The sequence below is a fragment of the Thermobia domestica genome, chromosome 5 (genome assembly GCF_964235325.1).
Source record: "Thermobia domestica chromosome 5, izTheDome1.hap1.1, whole genome shotgun sequence".
Taxonomy (NCBI): Eukaryota; Metazoa; Arthropoda; class Insecta; order Zygentoma; family Lepismatidae; genus Thermobia; species Thermobia domestica.
The window spans coordinates 205,282,395-205,306,140 of record NC_137458.1 but is presented as its reverse complement, the minus strand read 5'-3'; the positions used below and the strand labels follow the sequence as shown (position 1 = coordinate 205,306,140).

General features: G+C 35.0%; 1 protein-coding gene across 2 annotated transcripts in view; it reads right to left on the bottom strand.

The window, feature by feature from the left end:
* The window catches only part of LOC145686362 (alpha-2-macroglobulin receptor-associated protein), a 102,242-nt gene that overhangs the window by 721 nt on the left and 77,775 nt on the right, over nt 1–23,746 (bottom strand). For both annotated transcript variants that reach the window (XM_081759623.1, XM_081759622.1), the window contains one exon: nt 19,582–19,738. In XM_081759623.1, the coding sequence (XP_081615749.1) occupies nt 19,582–19,738 (157 nt within the window). The remainder of the gene's footprint in view (nt 1–19,581; nt 19,739–23,746) is intronic.

Here is a 23,746-nt window from a genome sequence, read left to right as displayed (position 1 = left end):
CCTGGAAATAAATTCCTTACGCCCCCAACTAGGGGGGTGCAATTCATTCTCGTTCTGACTAAAGCCCTCCAGGACTTTGTAGAAAATATTTTCAATGATCTTATCTTTAGGCAGAACAGGAATTTCCATTCTGCCCAATCTTTGGAGACAGGGAATTCTATGCGAGGAGGAAATTTTTAGGGAAATACAGCACCGAAAAGCTTGACTCTTAGCGTATTTGTATGCAGATCGGAACTTATGTATAAAATGGCTGTAGTAACGAACGCGGAAACTAAATCCAAGCGATCAAAATGCAAGGAAAATTCTGACGAGGACATAATCACAGAAGTATATATTGGATGTACCAGTACACATCCTATTTGAATATTTTTTCCCTTCAATTGTCATATATTCTAAAATGTTATCTGTATTTTTCAACTGAAATAACTTTGTCTTTCTTTTAAAATGCTGAAAACTCGTAAAATGCGTAAAAATGTTATAATAAAAGGGCAGATCAGCTTTAATTACTTTCACACATACCCATATGAAAAGTTCTGGGTATTTCTACTTATTATACCTTTAATACATTTGGAATACGTATAGCATCTTACAGTTAGACAATTCATTTTAATTACGAAAAGTAACTGTGATGCTATTTGATTTTAAGAGAGTCGTTTTTCTGTGGTAGCATACAGCAGTCTTTTATTTTGAGTAATGTATAAATATTTATTTTAATTCTGAAATACTGATTAAGATTTTTTTTTAACAAAGATCAAAATGTGAAATATATACTTACTATAACAGTCTTACGTCTCTTATTAGGTTTTCAGCATTAAAAAAAAAAATGTTATTTTCGTAAAGTGAAGAATTTCAGATAACATTTTAGATGCATAATAGTTGAAGAAAACAATCATTATTTTATCAATCTGCGCCTATGATTCTGTCGCTTGAATTTAGTTCATTTTCTTAATTTTCCTTGGGAAATTGCCCTCTTGAATTTTGGCCTACATTCGTAATAATCTGTTTGGTAATTCTAAAAGAGGCTGTAAGAAGAATAACTATTTCTTCAAGTTTCATCAAATTTTAGATGTCATTCTTCTTGTTCTTCTCGGAAAAATTACTACTTTATCAGCAGTGTTATTCATATCTACTTTGGTAAAAATGAATGTGATTTTTTAAAATATCTGCGGGCAAATGGGAAATTGATTCACTCAGTTGCAAGAAAGCCGTTTGACATTGCAACTGAAACTTAATTCGGTATATCAAATTATTTCAAATTAAGATTTTATTCACCTTTTCAGTAGTTCATCTCTAACATGCTAAGAGTCGCAGAGGTAAAAGGTGGCACAGTTCACATCCTCAAGATATGTTTGGCCATATATTAAGTAAACAATGCAAGAGGATACATAATGCGACTCTTAAGAAAGAATGTTAGTGTTCTACATCACAACTCCATTTTAGGCATCACCTTATCAGCTGATACATAGATCTATACTATATGCAATAGTATTATATATATTTATATTTTCATATTTATATTGTCAATGTAAATAGCAGCAATACAAAATATCAATATTGACATACTTGTATCTTTTTGTAGTTTCAATCAAATTAAAATGACAGATAATCGGGAATAAGGGCCTTACGCATCCTTTGGATTGTTTGCTTAATATATGGCCAAACATGTCTTGAGGATGTGAACTGTGGCAGTAGTGGTTTTACGTACTGCAAGCAATGGCGGTTTTAACAGGTAGGTCGGGTAGGCACGGGCCTACCCAAAAATTCTGAAAAATATATACACACTAAAAAATACAATAAAGAGTAAATATATTTTCCACTTTTTATATTAATGGTAAATAATTATTTAATAAACAGCATCAACCACTACTGTAAAAGTAATTTCCTATTGTCATTAACCAATCAAATGTGCATATGCATCCACACGCGAGGGAGAGGACCTACCCAAAATTAAAATCCTAAAGCCACCCCTGACTGCGAGCCTTAGCATGTTGAAGGTGAACTACTGGAAAACTGAATAAAATTATGTTGTGAAATGACTTGATACTACACCAAAGTAAGTTTGTTTTATCTTGGTTTCAGCTACAATGTCAAGCGGCTTTCTTGCAACTGAGTCACTCAATTTTCCATTTCTCTGCAGGTAGTTTTTTTTCTTCTTTTCTTTAATCACATTCACTTTTACTGAAATAGATGCGAATAACACTATTAATAACAGAACTGTATCTAGTCATTTTTCCGAGAAGAACAAGTAGAATAGCATCTAAAATTTATAATAAAACTTAACGAAATGGTTATTCTTCTTACAGAATCTGTTACAGTTACTAAAGAAAAATTCTCTTGAAGAAATCCCTCCTTGGACAAAATTCCTCGTCTCGAAAGATTAGGCAGAATGGGAATTCCATTAAAACATCATTTAAAATATTTTCTACAAAGTGCTAGAGGGCCTTTAGGCAGAACGGGAAGACACCATTAAAAATCTTGCTATTTTGATTTTTAAAAGATTTTGAATTCTTGCTTTTAAGTGTTAATAGAATAAAACAACTTACTTTCGACAAGATAAATTTTCAAGCAAAGCACGCAACGCAAGATTGAATGGAAACGGCCTTTACACGGCTGTGATCATCACAACAACGTTTGATCAATCAATTGCCAACGATTTCCTCCCGACGTCACATCAAGCATGAGAAAGTCGACGCCAATTAGCTTTGGCTGAGGAAGGAAATCCAATGCAATTTTAATATATATATATATATATATATATATATATATATATATATATATATATATATATATATATATATATATATATATATATATATATATATATATATATACAGGGTGTTTCAGATAAAACGTCCAGTGCTTATAAATCCGAAACGGCTGAGAATAAAAAGATGAAACAAAAACTGAGATAGAAAAATGTCATAGGGCGCATCACATGGTGTTGTTGTGGTGACCCCCAGGGCCCTCCTTCAAGGGGGCAAAGGGGCCAGCTTCAAATTTTCAAATAGGAACATGTATTGAATCATACCTCATTCAATAGTACTTGAAAAACGAAACAATTTTTGTAGGAAACAATAGTCGATTTGGGCCACCGTTTTTAAATGGCCGCAAAAAGTGGGTCCTATATCAGATAAAACGTCCAGTGCTTATAAATCCGAAATGGCTGAGAATAAAAAGATAAAACAAAAACTGAGATAGGAAAATGTCATAGGGCACATCACATGGTGTTGTTGTGGAGACCCCCAGGGCCCTCTTTTAAGGGGGCCCAGGGGCCAACTCCAAATTTTCAAATGGGAACACGTATTGAATCATACCTCATTCAATAGTACTTGAAAAACGAAACAACTTTTGTAGGAAACAATTTTCGATTTGGGCCACCGTTTTCAAAATGGCCGCAGAAAGTGGGTCCTGTATCAGATAAAACGTCCAGTGCTTATAGGCCTAAATCAGAAACGGCTGAGAATAGAGAGATGAAACAAAAACTGAGATAGAAACGATGATAAAGCATATCAAGTGGTGGTGTTGTGGTGACCCTCAGGAAACTCCTTGAAGGGGGCCCAGGTGCCAACTTCAAACTGATACAGGACTTTTTGCGGCCATTTTGAAAACGGTGCCCCAAATCGAAAATTGTTTCATACAAAAGTTGTTTAGTATTTCAAGGACTATTGAATGAGGTATGATTCAATACATGTTCCCGTTTGAAAATTTGAAGTTGGCCCCTGGGCCCCCTTGAAGGAGGGCCCTGTGGGTCACCACGACAACACCATGTGATGCGTCCTATGACATTTTCCTATCTCAGTTTTTGTTTCATCTTTTTATTTTTAGCCATTTCGGATTTATAAGCCCTGGACGTTTTACCTAATATAGGACCCACTTTTTGCGGCCATTTAAAAACGGTGGCCCAAATCGAAAATTGTTTCCTACAAAAGTTGTTTCGTTTTTAAAGTACTATTGAATGAGGTATGATTCAATGCGTCTTCCTATTTGAAAATTTGAATTTGGCCCCTGGGCTCCCTTGAAGGAGGGCCCTGGGAGTCACCACAACAACACCATGTGATGCGCCCTATGACATTTTCCTATCTCAGTTTTTGTTTCATCTTTTTATTCTCAGCCGTTTCGGATTTATAAGCACTGGACGTTTTATCTGAAACATTCTGTATATATATATATATATATATATATATATATATATATATATATATATATATTGATTGCACCCACCCATAGAATTTTTGAACACCCCCTAAGTTCAAAATTCTGGATAAATCCCTGCCCGTAAGAGGTTTTAGGCGGGGAAAAATATGCTTGCTTGGTAAGAATGCTGAACAGAGAAAAACTAATACATGATAACCCACCTCATTCGTTTTGACTTCTTCCACATGACGGCACCCATTTGGACGTTTCATAGCACTTCTCTATTTATTTAATTTTTATCTGTCATCTTTTTCCCTATGACATGTTTAGAAAAAGAGTTTGTACTATACTTTCTATGTTTTAATATTCGGTGATAATGTTTACACGATTTTCGCTGATGAGTAATCAATTTGTTTTCCATATTCGCTTCGGTATTACTTCTTTTCCAACCTATATTATAATTTTGAAATAGTATTCTACGATTTTCAAATGCCAGAGGAAGGTTGCTAACACGGGCTTTAATACTTATAAGGGATAAATATAACATACTTTTTTATAGTTATTCTCGAACTTTCTGTTCTCAGATATTTGGGTGAATTATTATTATTTCTGATTGTTGGAAGTTGAAAAGGCACAAAATTTGAAACTTTTTCCTAAAATCCATTTCGAAGAACAGAAACAATATGACAAACGGAAAGCTCCAATCTTCAAATATACAAGCCAACCAAAAAAGTTTTTGCCGTTACTGACGTTCCATTTGATGAAGCGCTCAGAGAGAAGAAATAAAGTAACTTACGCGCCGGAAAAGCGATGTAGGTCAGTGTAACTATTGATCAGCGCCAATATAGGCACGTTGCAGACAATGGAAAAATCTAAGCAGTTTGTGTGCTATTGTTTGCTGTATGACGTTAAGGTGGGCTTGTCAGAAGACGAATCAAGTTGTCGAATATGTCAAACATTTGGAGAGGATGCAGTGAACGAACGCACCGCCAAGCACTGCTGGATGAAAGTTCAGATAGGGAAATCTAGCCTTTGAGATCAACCCCGGACAGTATTGCAACGATAATGTGTATATGTGGTTAAGAACAATGGTCCGGTACGTACGATACCATTTTTTTTAGTGGTCAGACCTGCACATTTATGCTACTTGTACATTTATAATTTTAAGATATAATAAGGAAGGCCACCATCATAGATAGATGTGTATTTGTGATATACAACGAAGAAATGATAAATATTAAGGAAATACTTTAAGGGTAAGTTTTAAAGGAACAAAGTAATTTAATTTCTTGCAGAAATTATCAAAATAAGTTTTGGTGATTACTAAAGCTAGTTTTATCGAACGGTGGACCTTATATTTAATTGTATACATGGGTTACATAATTTTTGATGTTTCGCACCTAGGAGTTTTGAGATTAATTTGAAGTTTAAGTAAAATTATCTCATATTTGGTAGCCACCGCGGAATATATTTTACTAAGAAACAAAAAGAAAATGTACAGAAAATCCAAAATGAATCCTCAAACTGAAAAAGATAGCAACACTTGAGTCGAGGAGGTTAATACTTCAGAACTGAGACATCACTGAGTATGATTGCTCTTATACAACAACTTGGACAGCAGTTGAATGCTGAGTTGAATCAAACTGATACAAGACTGAAACCAATGTTAAATAATAATAATAATAATAATAATAATAATAATAATAATAATACAGGATAAACGGATGCCAGAATGGAATAGATGGCGCTACAGTTAAATAATAAGCTGGAACAAACTGACAATAAAATGGAACAAATCCTTCACAGTTTTGAAGTTGTAAAAAGTTCAATTAAAGCAGTGGAAACTCAGGTAGATAATCACACAAATCAAATTCAGAAACTCAAGGAAGAAGTCCAAACCCTGAAAGAGAAATTTGAAGCAGTAGATGGCAATCAATCTTGGTGTGAACGTAGCAGACACTGAACGCAATGTGATTGAAACCCGGTTTTGTGAAGAATCTAGATATACATAAGGATACTACTCCGGTAAAGACGACCGCTATACGATTCTGATGTTCATGTACAGACGGATATTCATACTTACGTAAATCCTAGAGAATTAAGGAAGTTAAAAACCCATTTTAAATTTAGTGAGATAAGATCAATGACCAATGATGATATACCAGCAGCACATTTCTAGAAAAATTCGAAGCTGAGTGTGACTTGACAGGCATAAATATGTTTGATATGCTTAAAATTTTACCACACGTTTTTTTAACGCCTTGTTCAGTTTGGATTAAAGCCATTCAAATTAACCTACATAGTTATACAGATTTCAGAAATGCACTTATCGCTAATTTTGAGAATGACTATGTTAGCCAATAGAGATGCTTTAATTAGGAACAGGAGATTCGACCTTAAGTTAGACAAAGTCTTACAGGTTTTGTGATTTCGGTATACAATGGTCTAAAGCTTTTGAATCCTTATCAACCAGAATCATGTGTCATATCATCTATACATATTTTGCCACTTATTAAGCTACAACAAATATTGGTTTCTTCTCCATGTGTTAGTATCAACTACTTATAATTGTTCAAAATTTTGAGAGGCAAATGATGTTACACAGTAACGAAACAAAAAGCAACCTAATCATTTACGGTATGAAACACAAATATCAAGAAAAAAGATAATCGTAATGTGAGAGGCAACAGGTTTACTAGTAATAATAATTCAATGAATCTAGTGTTAATAGAAATGGTTATGCCCCAAATTTTAGAAATAATCCGTATAATAGGTTTAATTGTTCACGTAATTATAGATCTCGTAACAATTTCAGAGGTAAAAGAAATATTCAATTATATATATATATATATATATATATATATATATATATATATATATATATATAATTGAATATTTCTTTTCTATATATATAATTGAATATATATAGAATAAATTTCATACTATGCGAAATTCCAGGCACGAATGTGACTGTAATAATTTTAGAAATGGTAGAAATATCTCCCAGGTGATATACAAAGAAACAATGCTTCGCATAGTATACAAAATTCTAGCCAAAAATGAGCTGTGCAATGTGACATAATCCAACCATTTAGTAACAATACTTGATGATAGATGTGGCTGGCGTAGAACGGATTGAAACTGCGTCAGTAACCTATTCTTATGTCTACAAGAATAATTGTATATACTTTCATAATAATACTTTAAATCCTTTACTTGACTTCTCTAAAATTGAAACTTTTCCTATGGTTCTAGATTATGTAAATACACGACAATATATTTAAGTTCGTAATTGATATTGGACGTTTTAAGATAATGTAGAAGATACGTGTTTACCTGATAATGATTTCGATATATGATAAATACTAAGTAAATACTCTAGCCAACATTCACAATGGAATTGATCCTGCAGAGTCAATAGAACAACATTTTAGAACCAAGTTACATGATCCTACTCGAATTGTTAAAAACTTACATGGAACATCCGTAAAGTGTTGCACGCCGATTTCAACGAAATTTTGCAGGTGGATACTAGACACAAAATAAAGTGACCCGTATTTTTTAGTTTCTGCGGAAAAACGGTTTGAAGGGGCCTAAGCCCCTCCCGAAGTATTTTCAAAAAAGCTTGAAATCTCCAAAAGAACATGAGCAGTTTGCAGAAAAAGGCGTATACACATACTAGATAGAAAATTAAGGAATACGGGTTTTTTCTTTTGTGTGAAAAAACGGTTGCAGGCGGAACAGCTTCCCCCATTTAAATATCTCCAAAAATAATGACAAAGGCCAAATTTGACAAAAGGGTACAAGCGATTCCGAGGAAACTATGCATGCAGATACTAGACTTAAAAGTAAGAAATATATATTTTTTCGTTTCTGCGGAAAAACGGTATGAAGGGGCCTAAGCCCCTCCCGAAATGTTTTCAAAAAAAGCTTTATATCTCCAAAAGAACATGAGCGATTTGCAGAAAAAGGCGTATACACATACTAGGTAGAAAATTAAGGAATACGGGTTTTTCCTTTTGTGTGAAAAAACGGTTGCAGGGGGAACAACGGCCCCATTTAAATATCTCCAAAAGTAATAACAAAGGCCAAATTCGACAAAAGAGTACAAGCGATTTCGAGGAAACTATGCATGCAGATAGTAAACTTAAAAGTAAGAAATACGTATTTTTCTTTTGTGCGGAAAAAACTGTTTGAAGGGGAGTAAGCCCCTTCCGAAATATTTTCAAAAAACTCTAAATCTCCAAAACCTCACAAACAATTTGCAGAAATTTCCAGCATATATTTCACATACCCAACATATATTTCTGGGGCCCGTATATCTTTCTATTACGAGCCAATGTATATGTCTCACTCATGGAGAAACTACACGTAAAAGAAAGAACTTCTGAAACGACATACGAATATCTTACATGTTAGTCTCTCAGACATGAAGCTGTTAAAGTGTCATTTACTGAACAACGGTTTCAAAGGTTGAGTGCATATAATTCGGCAGCAGAAGATATTAAACTGTATTATGAAATATGTATAATGTTATCTTGCAGTAGCAAACCTACGAGGTGGTCATGCTCATCGCTGCATATGATAAGTTCGAGCGATAGTAATTTTATCTGTGTGTGCAAAACATGACCGATAATTGACAAGACGGTGTGCAATTATACTTATCGGGCCCTTGGCTTGTACAATAACTTGTTTACTTGTGATAATGATACATGAATGCCACAAAAGAACACTCAAAGATAATGAGCCACACGTGCAAAATGAGATATCAATATCTACCTTGTGTACATAGTAAGTAATCAAAAAGTTAAGTACCTTGCGTCAGATACTCATATGTGTATGATATAAATTCGTTGTTCCATCAGCGTGTTAAAGAAGAGGAATCCAGCATGAATCCCGCTAACATTCTGCATTTACTGTTTGTTGCTTTAGAAGTGATACATCGACCAGAGTCGCCAATAACAGCACAGGAAAGGAATACAGCACGCATATTGCAATGCTTGCTGGAATACTGGATGGACGATATGGTTACGTTGGACACAGAAGAAATATTAACATTAGCAATTGAGAAGGACGACAGGGAAAAGAATACCGCCCAATATTCTCCTATGGATGACGACATAGAAGAGTGCGATGGCGGCACAACCATACATGGTCAAGCAGACATCACCTTCCAAACAAAAGGCAGTCAACTACTGGAGAAGTGGTATTAAAAAACCGCTATCCCTTCGATCCGTACAAGCAAAATTTAGAAAGGTAACCTCAAGGCAGCAGCTAGAACGCTGGGAAAAGCAAGTCATTGATGGAGGAATACGGAAGGATAAGATATCGCAGGTATCTCAATACGTTCTTCGGCATTTTCAAGACGCTCGTGAGGCACACTTTCCAGTACACGATATTGATCTACGACGATGGGCTCTGCAGGCCAGCAATAGATTTCACCTTCCATCATTTAAGGCATCAAATACCTGGCTGTGGGAGTTTAAAACAACACACAAAATCGTATCGTGAAAGGTGACGAAATTTATATCTACGACACATATTTCTGAAGCTAAAGAGGACATATTGAGAACCGTAAATGCCTTTATTGACAATGTAAAACACCATATTATCCAATTCGGCCCAGGTAATGTGTATAACTCCGATCAAAGTGGTTTCCAACTAGAAATGCATGGCGGTCGAACCTTGGCTGCTCAAGGAATGAAGAAAGTGGAAACAGTTGTCCAATCCGTAAGTGCGACAACACACAGTTATACAATACAACCGACCATCTCTGCCGATGGTGCTTTGCTAGCACCATTACTCATTGTTCTGAAGGAGCCAACTGGTGAGTTCGGCTCACGCGTGCACGACACTGTGTTTCGCCCCCGTAACGTCTATTTTGCCGCTTCAAAATCAGGAAAACTCACAAAGGAACTTTATCGTCGTTGGCTAGAGCACGTGTATTTTCCTACAACACAGCGTCAAACAGTTCTTCTATTGGACGCTTGGAGTGGACATTGTGAAAATACCCTACACTCCATTGAACCGGAAGAGAAAAATACTGTGCTACTTACAATACCTCAAGGTTTAACTTGGAAGCTGCAACCACTAGATGTGTACTTTTTTCGCTTGTGGAAGACATTTGTGCGCCGCTTTTCGGACACTGTTATCTTACAACAGTGTACTTTCGGACTTACAATAGTCTGATATTAATTTTCATCTACGGGATAACATAATCAAACTACAATCTCTGACACACAATCAATTCTCCTCTCCAAGATACAAAGATATCATGAAATACGCGTGGTATCACATTGGCTATAAACAGACAAACCGGCACAACTTCAGACCCCAGCAGAGTTCTCCTTTTCCACGAATCACATCCCGAAATGTGATATTTGTGGACAGGTTGCTGTGATTCGTTGCGGTTGGTGTAAGAGATCACTTTGTTTAAAGCATTTTTTTTTTTTTTTTTTTTTTTTTTGTGGAATATCATTATTGTGACACATTTGTTGCGTAAGATATTGTGCTTTAAAAAACTGTTGGTCCGTGTTATAAAGTAGTGGATAGTACTTGCAATATGTATTTCTTCATTGCACGTCTAACAAATGCCTTTATGCTTTCATCCGAATTGTTTGTGATTAATTGTGGATTGTGATCTTTGTAAACTATTTGCCTGAATTTGGTGGGGATGTGGCTCTCCTTGCAACAGTTTTTCCGCAGGAAATAGCAAATACGTATATTTTGCTTGTATATCTAGTATGTACATACGCCTTTTTCTGCAAATTGCTCATGTTCTTTTGGAGATATCAAGCTTTTTTAAAAATACTTCGGGAGGGGCTTAGGACCCTTCAAACCATTTTTCCGCAGAAACGAAAAAATACGTATTTCTTACTTTTAAGTCTAGTATCTGCATGCATAGTTTCCTCGGAATCACTTGTACCCTTTTGTCGAATTTGGTCTTTGTCATTATTTTTGGAGATATTTAAATGGGGGAAGCTGTTCCCCCTGCAACCATTTTTTCACACAAAAGAAAAAAAATCGTATTCCTTAATTTTCTATCTAGTATGTGTATACGCCTTTTTCTGCAAATTGCTCATGTTCTTTTGGAGATTTCAAGCTTTTTTGAAAATACTTCGGGAGGGGCTTAGGCCCTTTCAAACCGTTTTTCCGCAGAAACGAAAAAATACGGGTCACTTTATTTTGTGTCTAGTATCTACCTGCAAAATTTCGTTGAAATCGGCGTGCATCACTTTACGGATGTTCCATGTTAGTATCTCAATATTTCTTATGTAGACTTAATCTTGATACTATTACTTCTGACATGTCTGATTAATAGTAACTGGAAAAATGTTCTACCTGATGAATTTTCAACTGTAGGGAACGATTAGACACCTTACACATCTTTGACGCAGGTGTGTGTGGCGAAACGTAGAATAATCAGTTTTAATATTAATGTTAATTTTATTTAAAAGATTTTAGTTTACATTAAGGCTCATTCCACGTCAAATCACCCAGAAAAAATCCGACATGTCACCCACCGACTCAGATTTTAATGGAACTTCGTGTACTTGTTAACACTAAGGTATGAAAACCTGTAAAATTTTTCTTCCGAAATCCTAAAATTGTGAGAAATACGAGACCAAAGTTTCAGAATTTCAGGCATCCCGGTCGTTCTCGAGGCCATCTAATATTTCGTAGAGCTTAATACTAAAATTCATATCTCAGTATCTAACCAATGTATCACTTGCAAATTTCTACCGGTAGTTTATGTAAGTCTGTAGAGCTAATAATAAATAAAAAAAAAAAAAGCACCATCAAGATTGCTGTACATTAAGGGTAAAAAAATGCAGCCTTGCACTTCAAAATAGTTAATTTTTTGTGTAAATTTCTAATTTTACGCAATGCGAATTATCGCTGTGAGGCGGACCAATTACCTTGCCGCTCTTTTTTTAAAATTGAATCTTAAGGTATGTTCTAAGAGATTGTAAAATAAAATTAGTGGTTTTTTGAATGCTTCGGTTAGTAATTCTCGTTTAACCCTTCAAGGCCAACGCACCAGCTTTTCGTGTCATCTGTAAAGTGTTATTGCCATTGATGCAAGCAAGGTATTGGCACATTATTGCTCGATTCACAACAGATTTTATATTATATATATATATATATATATATATATATATATATATAATCTGTTTGCCGAATTATTAATATAATCAAAGTGAATTTAATGTTAAAATTGAATTAATTTTCCAAATCTACAGTCCATTATCTTTCCAATAACGTAGAAATGAAGGGTATATGACAGTCCGAGGGAGAGGGGGGGGGGGGATACCGGATTATTTTTCGATTGGGAAGGCGTACTTTTATAAACGTAATTTACAAATAGGAACAACAGGACCAATACAAAGTACAGTTCAAAACTCAATTTCGTACTTCTTTTTATCAACATTTACGACAGTTACATTTTAGTCTTCAAAACGAAATAAAAATAATGATTGAACTTTTCCACTACATTAAATTGAAAATTTGTAACCAAAGAAATATGCGAAACTCCTTGTGCATGCAATTAACTTCTTACCTCAGCATATGCCAATCACAGTGATTGGATTTCACTATTTGAGAGTGAAGGAACTTGCTACTTCGTTTAAGCAAAACGCAACCTGTATTGTTCCTCCACAAACTGAACCTCCTTATCTGAGAAATAATATACACTTCCAGTATCTTTAGTAAAGGGGGCGCAAACAGAACAAATAATATTGGATATCGGAACATGGCACACGTCGTCTTTTCCTCCAGAAGGCCACTAAAAAGATGGAGACGGTCCAAAAGGGTGCATAAACTTGACTTCAACATCATTTTCCTCTTCATCTTTACCTAATGCTAACCCAAAAACCCAATGGTTATCGTAAACACATGCAAGATACGAATTAGTGATGATGTCCGTGATGTTCATTCGAGAAGATGTCTTCTCTTCAGTAAAATGAAAAATGGAACTGAAATCTGGATCAGCACTGATTCGCTTTGTCCCAATCGAGGTTTGGCTTAGAGGAGAGAACTGATGATATGAACGTGTTCCAGGAATTGTTTTTGCACCAGAAAAACGATTTTGTAGTTTTTTGTGTGTATCTATTGAGAGTTTCTTTTTTCTGCAAGCTGAAATTTATATGTTCAATGTGAGATCTACAGAAGGTAAAACTTTTTTTCTGGCACATTTAAAAAATCAAAACATCTTTGAAGGCTTTCTCCAGTAAGCAGACGTTTAACTGTCCCACCAATACCATCACATGGGGATTTACCATGGCTTATAGCAAAAAATGACCATGATGCAATTAAGGAGAAATCCTCATAATGGTAACACAAGTTCATGAAGTTTTTACAATTCTTGTACTGCGCAGCGCATCCATCACTATAAAGTAATTTACATTTTTGACATATGAAAACTTTTTTTAGAAAAGAAGTTATTTGTTTCTGAGTCTCATAAACAAACGCGACATCGTGTTCCAAGTCATCTGATATCACACACAAACTAGAAACAGTCAGGTGTGCAGATCCAGGAAGACGTGTATATAGCACTGCTGGATGTAGGGTACAGGAATCAGTAGACCAGTGATACCCTTGAACTTCGTCTTGAATTATGTAGGAATAATTTTCACTTAAATCCATCAGAACGACGGCTGTCTCTGGCGTAAGATTTTTCTTTTCTTTCTGTCCTTTAAGAATGTAACTGTGCTTTGGAAATAAATAAATGTGGCACAAGCTTCTCAAGCTTTCGTATCAAAATTGTAACATACTCGTCCAGTATGACAGTACTTTTCATCAATTCTGTTCTGTCCGTTGATACCCACTGGTAATATGTTACTTCCTCCCCAGGATTAAAATCCTCGAATTTTGCAATCAGAAGCTGCCTCAAATTTTCACTGGAGGGACACTCGGAACAATGCCTCAGCATGCAATCCCGACTGTACACAGAACAAACCAGATGACGGATCAAGTCTTGATATGTCTCTTCTATATGACATGCATGCAGTAGGAGAATAACGTTTTGATGTATTGTACACACGCACACGGAATGTGTCCCAGCAGAACCTGCTAATACACACCACTTAGGACGTAGCGTGCAAAATTTAGAAAATCCAATTTTAATGTTGGGATGTTGATGTTTAAATGGGGATTATAATTCTTGTAAATTCCCAAGTAATAATCGCTTCTCCATGTGTACATTTTTTGAAATACTCACTGTTTTTCCAGGTAGAATTCTGGAATATTCATCATCAACGTAGAAATTCTTTACTATTTGAATCGTATTTTCACTCAGCTGTTTTCCCTTTCCCAATTCAGGAATAGCTAAAATTCCTTTATTCTTCAGAACTTTCCTTGCTTGCCGGACGGCATATTCACTCACATTAAATTCATCGACAATCTGTTTCCTGCTCCAAGATGAGGGCACTAAAGTTAACAGTTGTACTTTTTCTCTTCTAGTGATTTTACCTTGGAGTTTGGCCTTTATTAAATCAAGAAGTTTATCCATATCATGAGCCTTTTGTTTCACATCTTTTGAAATTTTACAAGAATCTTGTTTACAGACAAGCTCTTTTCCCACAACTTTGTTTATTTTATTTTCAGAGCAGAACTTGGTGAGTGAAGGTTTCTTTAAGCATTTGCAGGCTTGCTGTGTGACGGAATGACATGGAATTTTAGAGGTGACTCCCCTAATGCTGTAAGTGAAACATTAAGATGCTCTACAGTTTCGTTTTTTGTGACAGATTCTTCTAAAACAGATACATCATGTTCACTAAATCCGCCCACGTCTTTGCATTCAAAGGAAATCCCAAGTTTGTTTCTGCAATTACCGCATATCTTTTGTCCAGGAATAGCCTTTATAGAGTCAATGTTTTTATTAATTTCATTAGCAAAATCAACACTTACTTTTCGCAAAGCCATAGTGATTTTTTTTTTTTTTCAATTAAATCGATCGAAACAACTTGTCTGATAATGTTCATACTTCTTCAGGTAATATGTTTTATAATGTTCATAAACACTAGTTAACAAATTAGAACTGATTCCACTCCTTTGGGATAACAATTCTTTCTCGGATGCACTGATAATACAATGAAATTTGACCACCCGTGTATAGCTGTTTTTGTGGCATTTACTTTTAGTTTCCTTTCCTACACTGCACTGTTCTAATTCACTTCGCGACATCGTTGTAGGCCAAATTATCACTTGACAGGATGAACAACACTATCTTGCAGCAACCCCAATAAGTATTTAGCCTTAAGCACTCAACACGACATAAACATTTGCACAGAAACACAGCTGAAACCGAAATGAACAAGTTACTGTACGGCCACAACGCAGAATCAGGCAAGATTAAACATGTTCCTACTCGCATTGCTCAGACAAGATTTTTCACGTCAGCTTGGTAGTTCAAGACACAACTTGCATGTTCGCGTTAACTAAACGATTTTCAATCTGTAATTAGTTCTGCATTAGATTTGATAGTTTATTATGCATCGTGTACATTCACAGCTAAAAGTTCTGAGATGATGAAATGGAATTGACTCCCCTCCCACAGTTGCAAATTCGGTCAATCTCACTTCGTCTCAAATACTAAAAGCTACACAATAACTCTAAAAATAACAGTGAGTTTAGAACTTCAGATGGAGAAAGTATTTTATTCGGGTGCTCATGAAACGAACATTTGTCCTTGTGTACAGGATGTCTCAAAAGTCCCCTGACATAGGGCAACTCGGTTATTATCAGAGTTACAACAAAATGTAAGAGGGAAAATCGTTTCCAAATATGATGTTTTCAATCTAAAGTGAAGGAATTTTATAAATCGAACTAGCCGTTTGAGCTGTACACTCTTTATGTAACCAATGTTAAATGAAAACGCAACATTGCCATTTACCTGGACCCACAACATAAGTGAATGAAGTTACTGCCTTTTACGCTAACGTGTCGATGGCCAGCCCCCATTTAAAACATGACCCCTATTCACCATACTTTTACAAAATTGATCCACCTCCCCCTGCCCCTCTATTAATGGCAACGTTGCATTTTTGTTTAACATTGGGCGCATAAAGAGTGCACAGCCCAGACGGGTAGTCCGATTCACTTTACATTTGGAAACATCATAGTTGGAAACTGTTTTTCCTCTTACATTTTGTTGTAACTTGATAATAAGTTACCCTATGTCAGGGAACTTTTGAGACAACCTGTATATTTAACAACTACGAACGTAAGATCTGACACTATAGATACATATATCAACAAATATATTAAATAAATGTATACTCTTCAAGTCATACAAAACTTTGCATTATGACTAAAAGCTTGTAGGTTAAGTTTGGTTGGCACGACTTTTATCTGGCACTGGCTTCCCCTTGACTGTTATATAACCTTCATTTCTACTTTATTTGAAAGATAATGGACTTAGGTTTGGAAAACTAATTCAATTTTAACATTAAATTCACTTTGATTATATTAATAGTTCGGCAAATAGAAAAAAAAAATTAAAATTTCGAGAATGAATGTTTCTAGCCTGGTTATTCTCTGGTCCCCCACACATTTCAACACAAACAACACGTATACTTAGTGATTACTTGAGACCTGTGTGAGTGAATCGAGTAATAATGTGCCAATATCTTGCTTGCATCAATGGCAATAACACTTTACAGATGATACGAAAAGCTGGTCCGTTGGCCTTGAAGGGTTAAACGAGAATTACTTACCGAAGCATTCAAAAAAACACTAATTTTATTTTACAGTCTCTTAGAACATACCTTAAGGTTCAATTTTTTTAAAAAAAGAGGGCACGGTAATTGTTCCGTCTCACAGCGATAATTCGCATTATGTAAAATTAGAAATTTACACAAAAAATTAACTATTTTGAAGTGCAAGGGTGCATTTTTCACCCTTAATGTACAGCAATCTTGATAGTGTTTTTATTTTTTTTTTTATTACAGGGTGTCTACTGGTCATGAAAGTCATGAAAGTCATGAAAAAGTCATATATTTTGCTTAGTGGTCATGAAAGTCATGAAAAAGTCTTTTATTTACCCAACTGGTCATGAAAATCTGAAATCTCAGAGTATATTTTTATACTTCATACTTTTATACCTCATACTGCAAGTACTGAAACAGTTGTATCAGGTCAGTAATTGTGAGAATTTCCCCCACCAGTTAGTGCTGGCTAACTGGTACTTTACTGTCTTCCTAGCTGCTCCCCATTTCATCTTCTAGTCTCTGTAATATAGTAACAACTTTTTACTGTCCAACTTTGTGATCTGCTATTTCTTTACTTCTAAGAAATGTAAATTGTGTATTTTTGGGCCTTTAGCCTTATGCAAATAATACAGGTATTATTCGTTTGAGTTTGCAGATTTTAAATTTGATGATCTATTTTTTTTAAAAAACGAATTTCTTTTATAATTTGTTTTGTCTTTGGGCAGTTCTCTGAGTGCTTAATTTTAGACAAATTTCTGCTAGATGGATAATTATACTCAGAATTAAAACTTCAAATACAGTATAGAGTGATTAACTGGTAAGAGCAGGCCCGTATTTAGGTAAGTGCTATTCTGTGCTCGAGCACAAGGCGGCAGAATTTTAGATTCTTTCTTTAAGATTCACAATAAGTGATATTTAAGACTAGCAACCCGCATAGTTCCGATACACCACTGATGGTAGGGGTTTATTATTACTAATGGTAAATTTTTTATCGCCATGGTCATGAAAATTTGAACAAAAAGGTCATGAAAAGTCATGAAAAAGTCATGAATTTACTTTCTGGTATTCCAGTAGACACCCTGTATTAGCTCTACGGACTTACATAAACTTCGGGTAGAAATTTGCAAGTGATACATTGCTTAGATACTGAGATATGAATTTTTGTGTTTGCTCTACGAAATATTAGATGACCTCGAGAACGACCGAGATTCCTGAAATTCTGAAACTTTGGTCTCGTATTTCTCACAAACTTAGGATTTCGGAAGAAAAATTTTACAGGTCTTCATACCTTAGTAGTGTTAACAAGTACATGAAGTTTCATTAAAATATGAATTGCTGGGTGACATAGCCTAGGTGATTTGACGTGGAATGAGCCTTAATTTATGATTATGATCAGCATTGAATTGTTTGTAAAGTTAAAATATATATATTTTTAGCGCTCGAACAAGAATACGAACTAGTTTAAGTGTTATATATTTTTTTATTGAGTTGCATATTAACTTTGGTCCATAGAAGGAACTAATGTCATTTTTCGAATAACTAAATATATTATAATGTTTTACTAAAAGTTGTGAATACTATTTATTAAAGTGCTTTTACACGAATTATGTATTGAAATGTAATTTTAAATATAAATAATATGAAATAAATGAAAAGTAAATGTAATATATAAATGAGAAAAAAAGGAATATAAACGTATTGTAAATTTACAGGAGGGCCATTCAATAAATAAATTCACATAACGTAAAAGAACATGGTTATATTACGGTTCATGAGTTCTTTGTTAATTTATACAGAGCTAATAAATAAACAATTCCCATTAGTTTAGGAGCCATTTATGCCACGATAATGTGTATATGTGGTTAAGAACAATGGTTCGGTACGTAAGATACCATTTTTTTAGTGGTCAGACCTGCACATTTGTGCTACTTGTACATTTATACTTTTAAGATATAATAAGGAAGGCCGCCATCAAAAATAGATCTGTATTTGTGATATACAACGAAGAAATAAGTATTAAGGAAAACTTTAAGTTATAAAGAAACAAAAATAATTTAGTTTCTTGCAGTAATTATAAAAATAGGTTTTGGTAGCTACTAAAGCTAGTTTTATCGAATGGTGGACCTTATATTTAATTGTATACATAGGTTACAGTATTGGAGACGAGGCCCAGAACGCACCCATAGAGAAGGACAACAGTCAAACAAACACCTTGTATAACATAAAAATAACACTTATTATCTCGTAAGCTATAAGTTACATTAATATGCTGTTCTTCAACTTAAATAAATAGCTGTATTGTAAAAAGTATAAAATACACGTACATTTATTGTTTTCTTCATTGTGATTTTGACTTTTTAATCGACTAAAAAACTGAATGTATCATTAAATTATCTTATATGTACTTAATTTCCACTTGAATTTTGTACTCAGCACAACATTTTGCTTTAAAATAATAACTTTGTTTGATAGGAGATTAGCGTCCTTTTCAACGGCGAGGTTATATAAAACGTTGACCTAGAGCTTAACGTAAGATCCAAACCATATGAGCTCTCACCGGGAATATAATTAAAATGTCTCGACTTTTGACAAATGCTTTCCCTACTAGCATAAGTTAACGTAAACAAAAAATAAACATCGGTTTATTTACTAACGAAAGCAACTATTCTTTTATAGACACTAACAACACAAGCTTTATAGATAATAGAATCTTAAATAATTTCGTATCTGAACTCACTTTCAAAGATTCCAGTTCTTCGGGCGAAAAATCTCCATCAACAGCCAATCTCCAAAGACCTTGTACCTTAGGCTCTACAAATTCATTACTATCAGGTCCTTTAGCTGCCAAACGCTGCAAACGGTCATACCCATCGCGAATGTCGCGATGTTTCTCCCTAAAAAGCAAATTCAAAGAAATTCATTTAAACTTCTATTGAAAAATTTTGTACAACTAACAAACACAAGTGAAGTAAATGTAAACTGAAGTTTCAGAAAAAAATTAAGGAGGAAAAATTTTACAGCATACGAACACTTGTATTACGCATGCATCGTGTGAGCAATTTATTTTGATACGTTCTTGTAGAACAGAGTGCTGAAATTTTGTATCATTCAAATATCGGCAGAGGGAATGTTTGACATGCTCTGTGATACCACAATGAACTGAAATGAAATCTTTTAGTTTTACATCCTACGGTTATGTCGTCTAGGTTAAAGGAGACGATGATGAGGAGAAATGAATGCAATGACGGAATGAATAAAGTAGGAAGAAACGGGAGATCCCGAGAAAACCCACGCGCACAGTATTTGTCCAACACGAAGTCCAGTTGGAGTGAGCTGGGATCGAACCAGGGACCCCCCCACACCAGTGGTGAACGTTCTACCACTGACAAGGAGACTTACGGGAGTGTCACTCACCGATCTGAATAAAACTTTGCGCACTTGTAGAACATCAAAAAATAATCGACACTTTTTTTTTATTTGTTTCGGAAATGGTGAAGATTTAAGGGTAGATACCACTCTTTGAACGTTAGGGGTGGTCTCCAAGCATAGACAGAAAACAATCATTTAATATAGAAGAAAACATACTGCTAGAGGGGTTTTAGGACAGCTAATTCAGAATCGGACGTCAAAATTACAAATTCAAGATGGCGGATCCAATATAGTGATTACAATTACAAAATATCTTTTGGTTTGAAATTCTCTGCAGTTAACCAAGAACAATTATAGTTGGCAGGGATTACTACGAGAAGGTTGCAGACTGATTTGAAACCCCTTTATTTTAACGGACTGCTTGATTAAAGTCAGTCTCTGCACCTCTCCCTATTCGGGGTGCTTATGTATAGTGAGTCCCCTCGCCTCTCAATATGTCGGAACTTCATATATCCTCAATTTTATAATTATGAATTTACTAAAGAAACGCTTCACAGTAATGATATTTCGTAAAAAAAAGTGAGTGATACATAAACATTGTTTACGCCAAGCTCACTTTATTACAGCAATAACTGTGACAAATCGCAAAATGCAGCATAATCTTCTTCCAAATAACTGTTTTTGTATCACGAATATCTAATAAGATTTGCAAATCTGGGAGAAGAAAACTGATTATGAATCAGTGACTTGGATCTAAATTACTATACATTATTACGAAGACGTAAATTTGTGTTATAGTTGTAGAAGACAGTGTCAGTAAAATGTCTCAAGAAGTTTTTCCACGGCCTAAAGACGAACACATCAAGAAGCTGAATCCTACCAGTTGTTAGTGCAGAATGGTTTCTATTAAGAGGTACTCTTTTGTCCGTAAAACAGGTTGAAAAGTTCATGAATTGTGACCACATCACGAGTCTAATAACAAAATGGAGTTTACATTAGACATTGGGAGAAAAACCTCTTGAAACCATGATATCACAAGACCTAATGTTAATTTTCCCGAATTTGATGCTTTCACAAAAACATTATCAGATTAAAAGAGGTTGTTTTGGACTATAGGGTCAAATGTTCCATTCTTTTCCTGCAAAATAATTAACAACTGTGATTACACCATCATTTTCAGAAATTAAAGGCTGTATGGTGTAGCTATGAGTCATAGATTTATTGACTGTGCCATACTTTCTACTGTTTGTGTCCCAGTAAAAGCATAATGAAAGCTGCAGAGGCTCACTTTAATCCAGCATCCCATTAAAAAATAAGTACAGAAAGGTGTTTCAAATTGGTCTGCAACCTCCTCGCAGTAATTTCTGCCAACTATAATTGTTCTTAGCTAACTGCAAAGAATTTCAAACCAGAAGACATTCTATAATTACAACCACTACATTGTATCTGCCATTTTGAATTTGAAATTTTGACGTCAGATTCTGAATCAGCTGTCCTTAAAACCCCCTTCTAAATTAAATGGTTGTTTTCTGTCTATGCTTAGAGACCACCCCTAACGTTCAGAGTGGTTTCCACCCTTAAACCGTCACCATTGCTGAAAAAAAAAAAAAAAAAAAAAAAAAAAAAAAAAAAAAAAAATGTCGATTATTTTTTAATGTTCTACAAGTGTGCATCATTCAAATCGGTGAGTGACACTTCCGTAAGTTTCCTTGTGAGACATGCTCCACCACTGATCATCACTAATAATACTACCCAGGTATCGAAAACTAGTCATCTGTTCTATTTTCCCCTCTCCTACTTCTATAGACAACACTGACCGCTTCGTTCCGATCACTTTGGTTTTTCTAAATTTCTTTTCATCTCATATTTTTCATGGCCTTTTCTCAAGTTTTCTCACATCTTATTGATTTTCTTTTTCGATTCTGCAACAAGTGCCATGTTGTCTGCAAACCATATACACCTAATTCAACCTTCTACCGAAATGCCTTCTTCATGATGTAGGCTCTTTTTTCACTATCTCTTCTAGATAGATATTAAATAATGTTGGCAAAAGATAGCATTCCTGTCGAATTCCCTTTCCAATTGCACTTTTCTCTGGCATTTTCTCCCTTATTCTAACACTTACTCGTTGCTTCATATGTAAGTTCCTTATGAGTCTTTTATCTTTCCATTCTAACCCAGCCTTCTTTGCAACTTTCAACAATTTCCAATTCACACGGTAAACAGCCTTTTCTAGGTCAATAAATACAACATACACCTCTTTTCCTTTTTCTATAAACTTTGCACCGATCATCCTTAATAATTCAATTCCATCTCTTGAGCCCTTACCTTTCCTGAACCCGAACTGTTCCGCAACTTTTTCATTTGTTCTTCCACACAACCTTCTGTTCAGAATTCAAAGCAAAACTTTTGCTACATGAGGTATGAGACTAATTCTAAAATTCTCACATCTCTCTAGGTTCGATTTCTTAGCCATCGATATCGTCTTCAGGAATTCTTTTAGTCACTCTTCTGTTTGATATATTTCATTGCAGAGTCGGAACAATTCTTTCTTGCCCTTATCTCCCATATTCTTAATGAATTCGATTGGTATATTATCCCGGTTACCTTTCCATTCCTAATCACGGACATAGCTTTTTTAAACTCATTCCTAAGAATACTAAACCCTATATCATCTTCACGTACTTCATTTTCTACTTCAACATATACACCACACGCTCTATCCCTCCTCTCATATAAGTTCCCAACATGCATTTTTCATCTTCCTAAGACTTCACTACTCTCACCGACTCTTTTCCCATTGTTATTTTCTACTGATATTGTAATACCACAATGTTGCCTGCGAGGTTCCATAGATTTCACCTCCTTGTACATTTCCTCATATTTCCCAACTCTTTCTAATTCTTCTTTGGCCTTGCATTTTCTTTTGTAAAACTCTTTCCTTGCTCTGTATATTTTCCTTCGTAACTCGTTGTTTAATTTCCTGTACATCTTTCTGCCCTCTTCTGTATCAACCTGCTCCCACGTCTTTCTTTCCTTCATTTTCTGTAACATCTGTTTTGAAACTTATGGTTTCTCAGCCGTATTGTGTTCGCGGTAATCTACTACTTCTGCAGCATTCTATATGCAAAGTTGAATATGCTCCCACTGTCTGTTACTACTTACTACCCGCACCTATCCTTTCCTTGTTTGTGTATTTTTCTTCAAATTTTTCAACGAGAAGATTTCTTACTTCCTCGGTTTTCAACTTTTTTCTATTCAACATCTTGTTGTCTACTTTTCTTCTGCCTACATTTTTTAGTTGAATATCCACTTTGGCCAGTACAAAGTTATGATCAGAGAAAATATTAGCTCCGGGAAGAGTCATTGCGTTCTTCAAGCTATTCCGATACCTATTCTGAATCATAACATAGATAGTCTATCTGATATATTTGGCCGTCTATTGAGGATTTCCACGTACAAAGGGTGTTCATAAAGTTTTGCACAGTGGTCTCTATTTTTTTTTATTTGTTGCAGGAGGAGAATGAATTTTT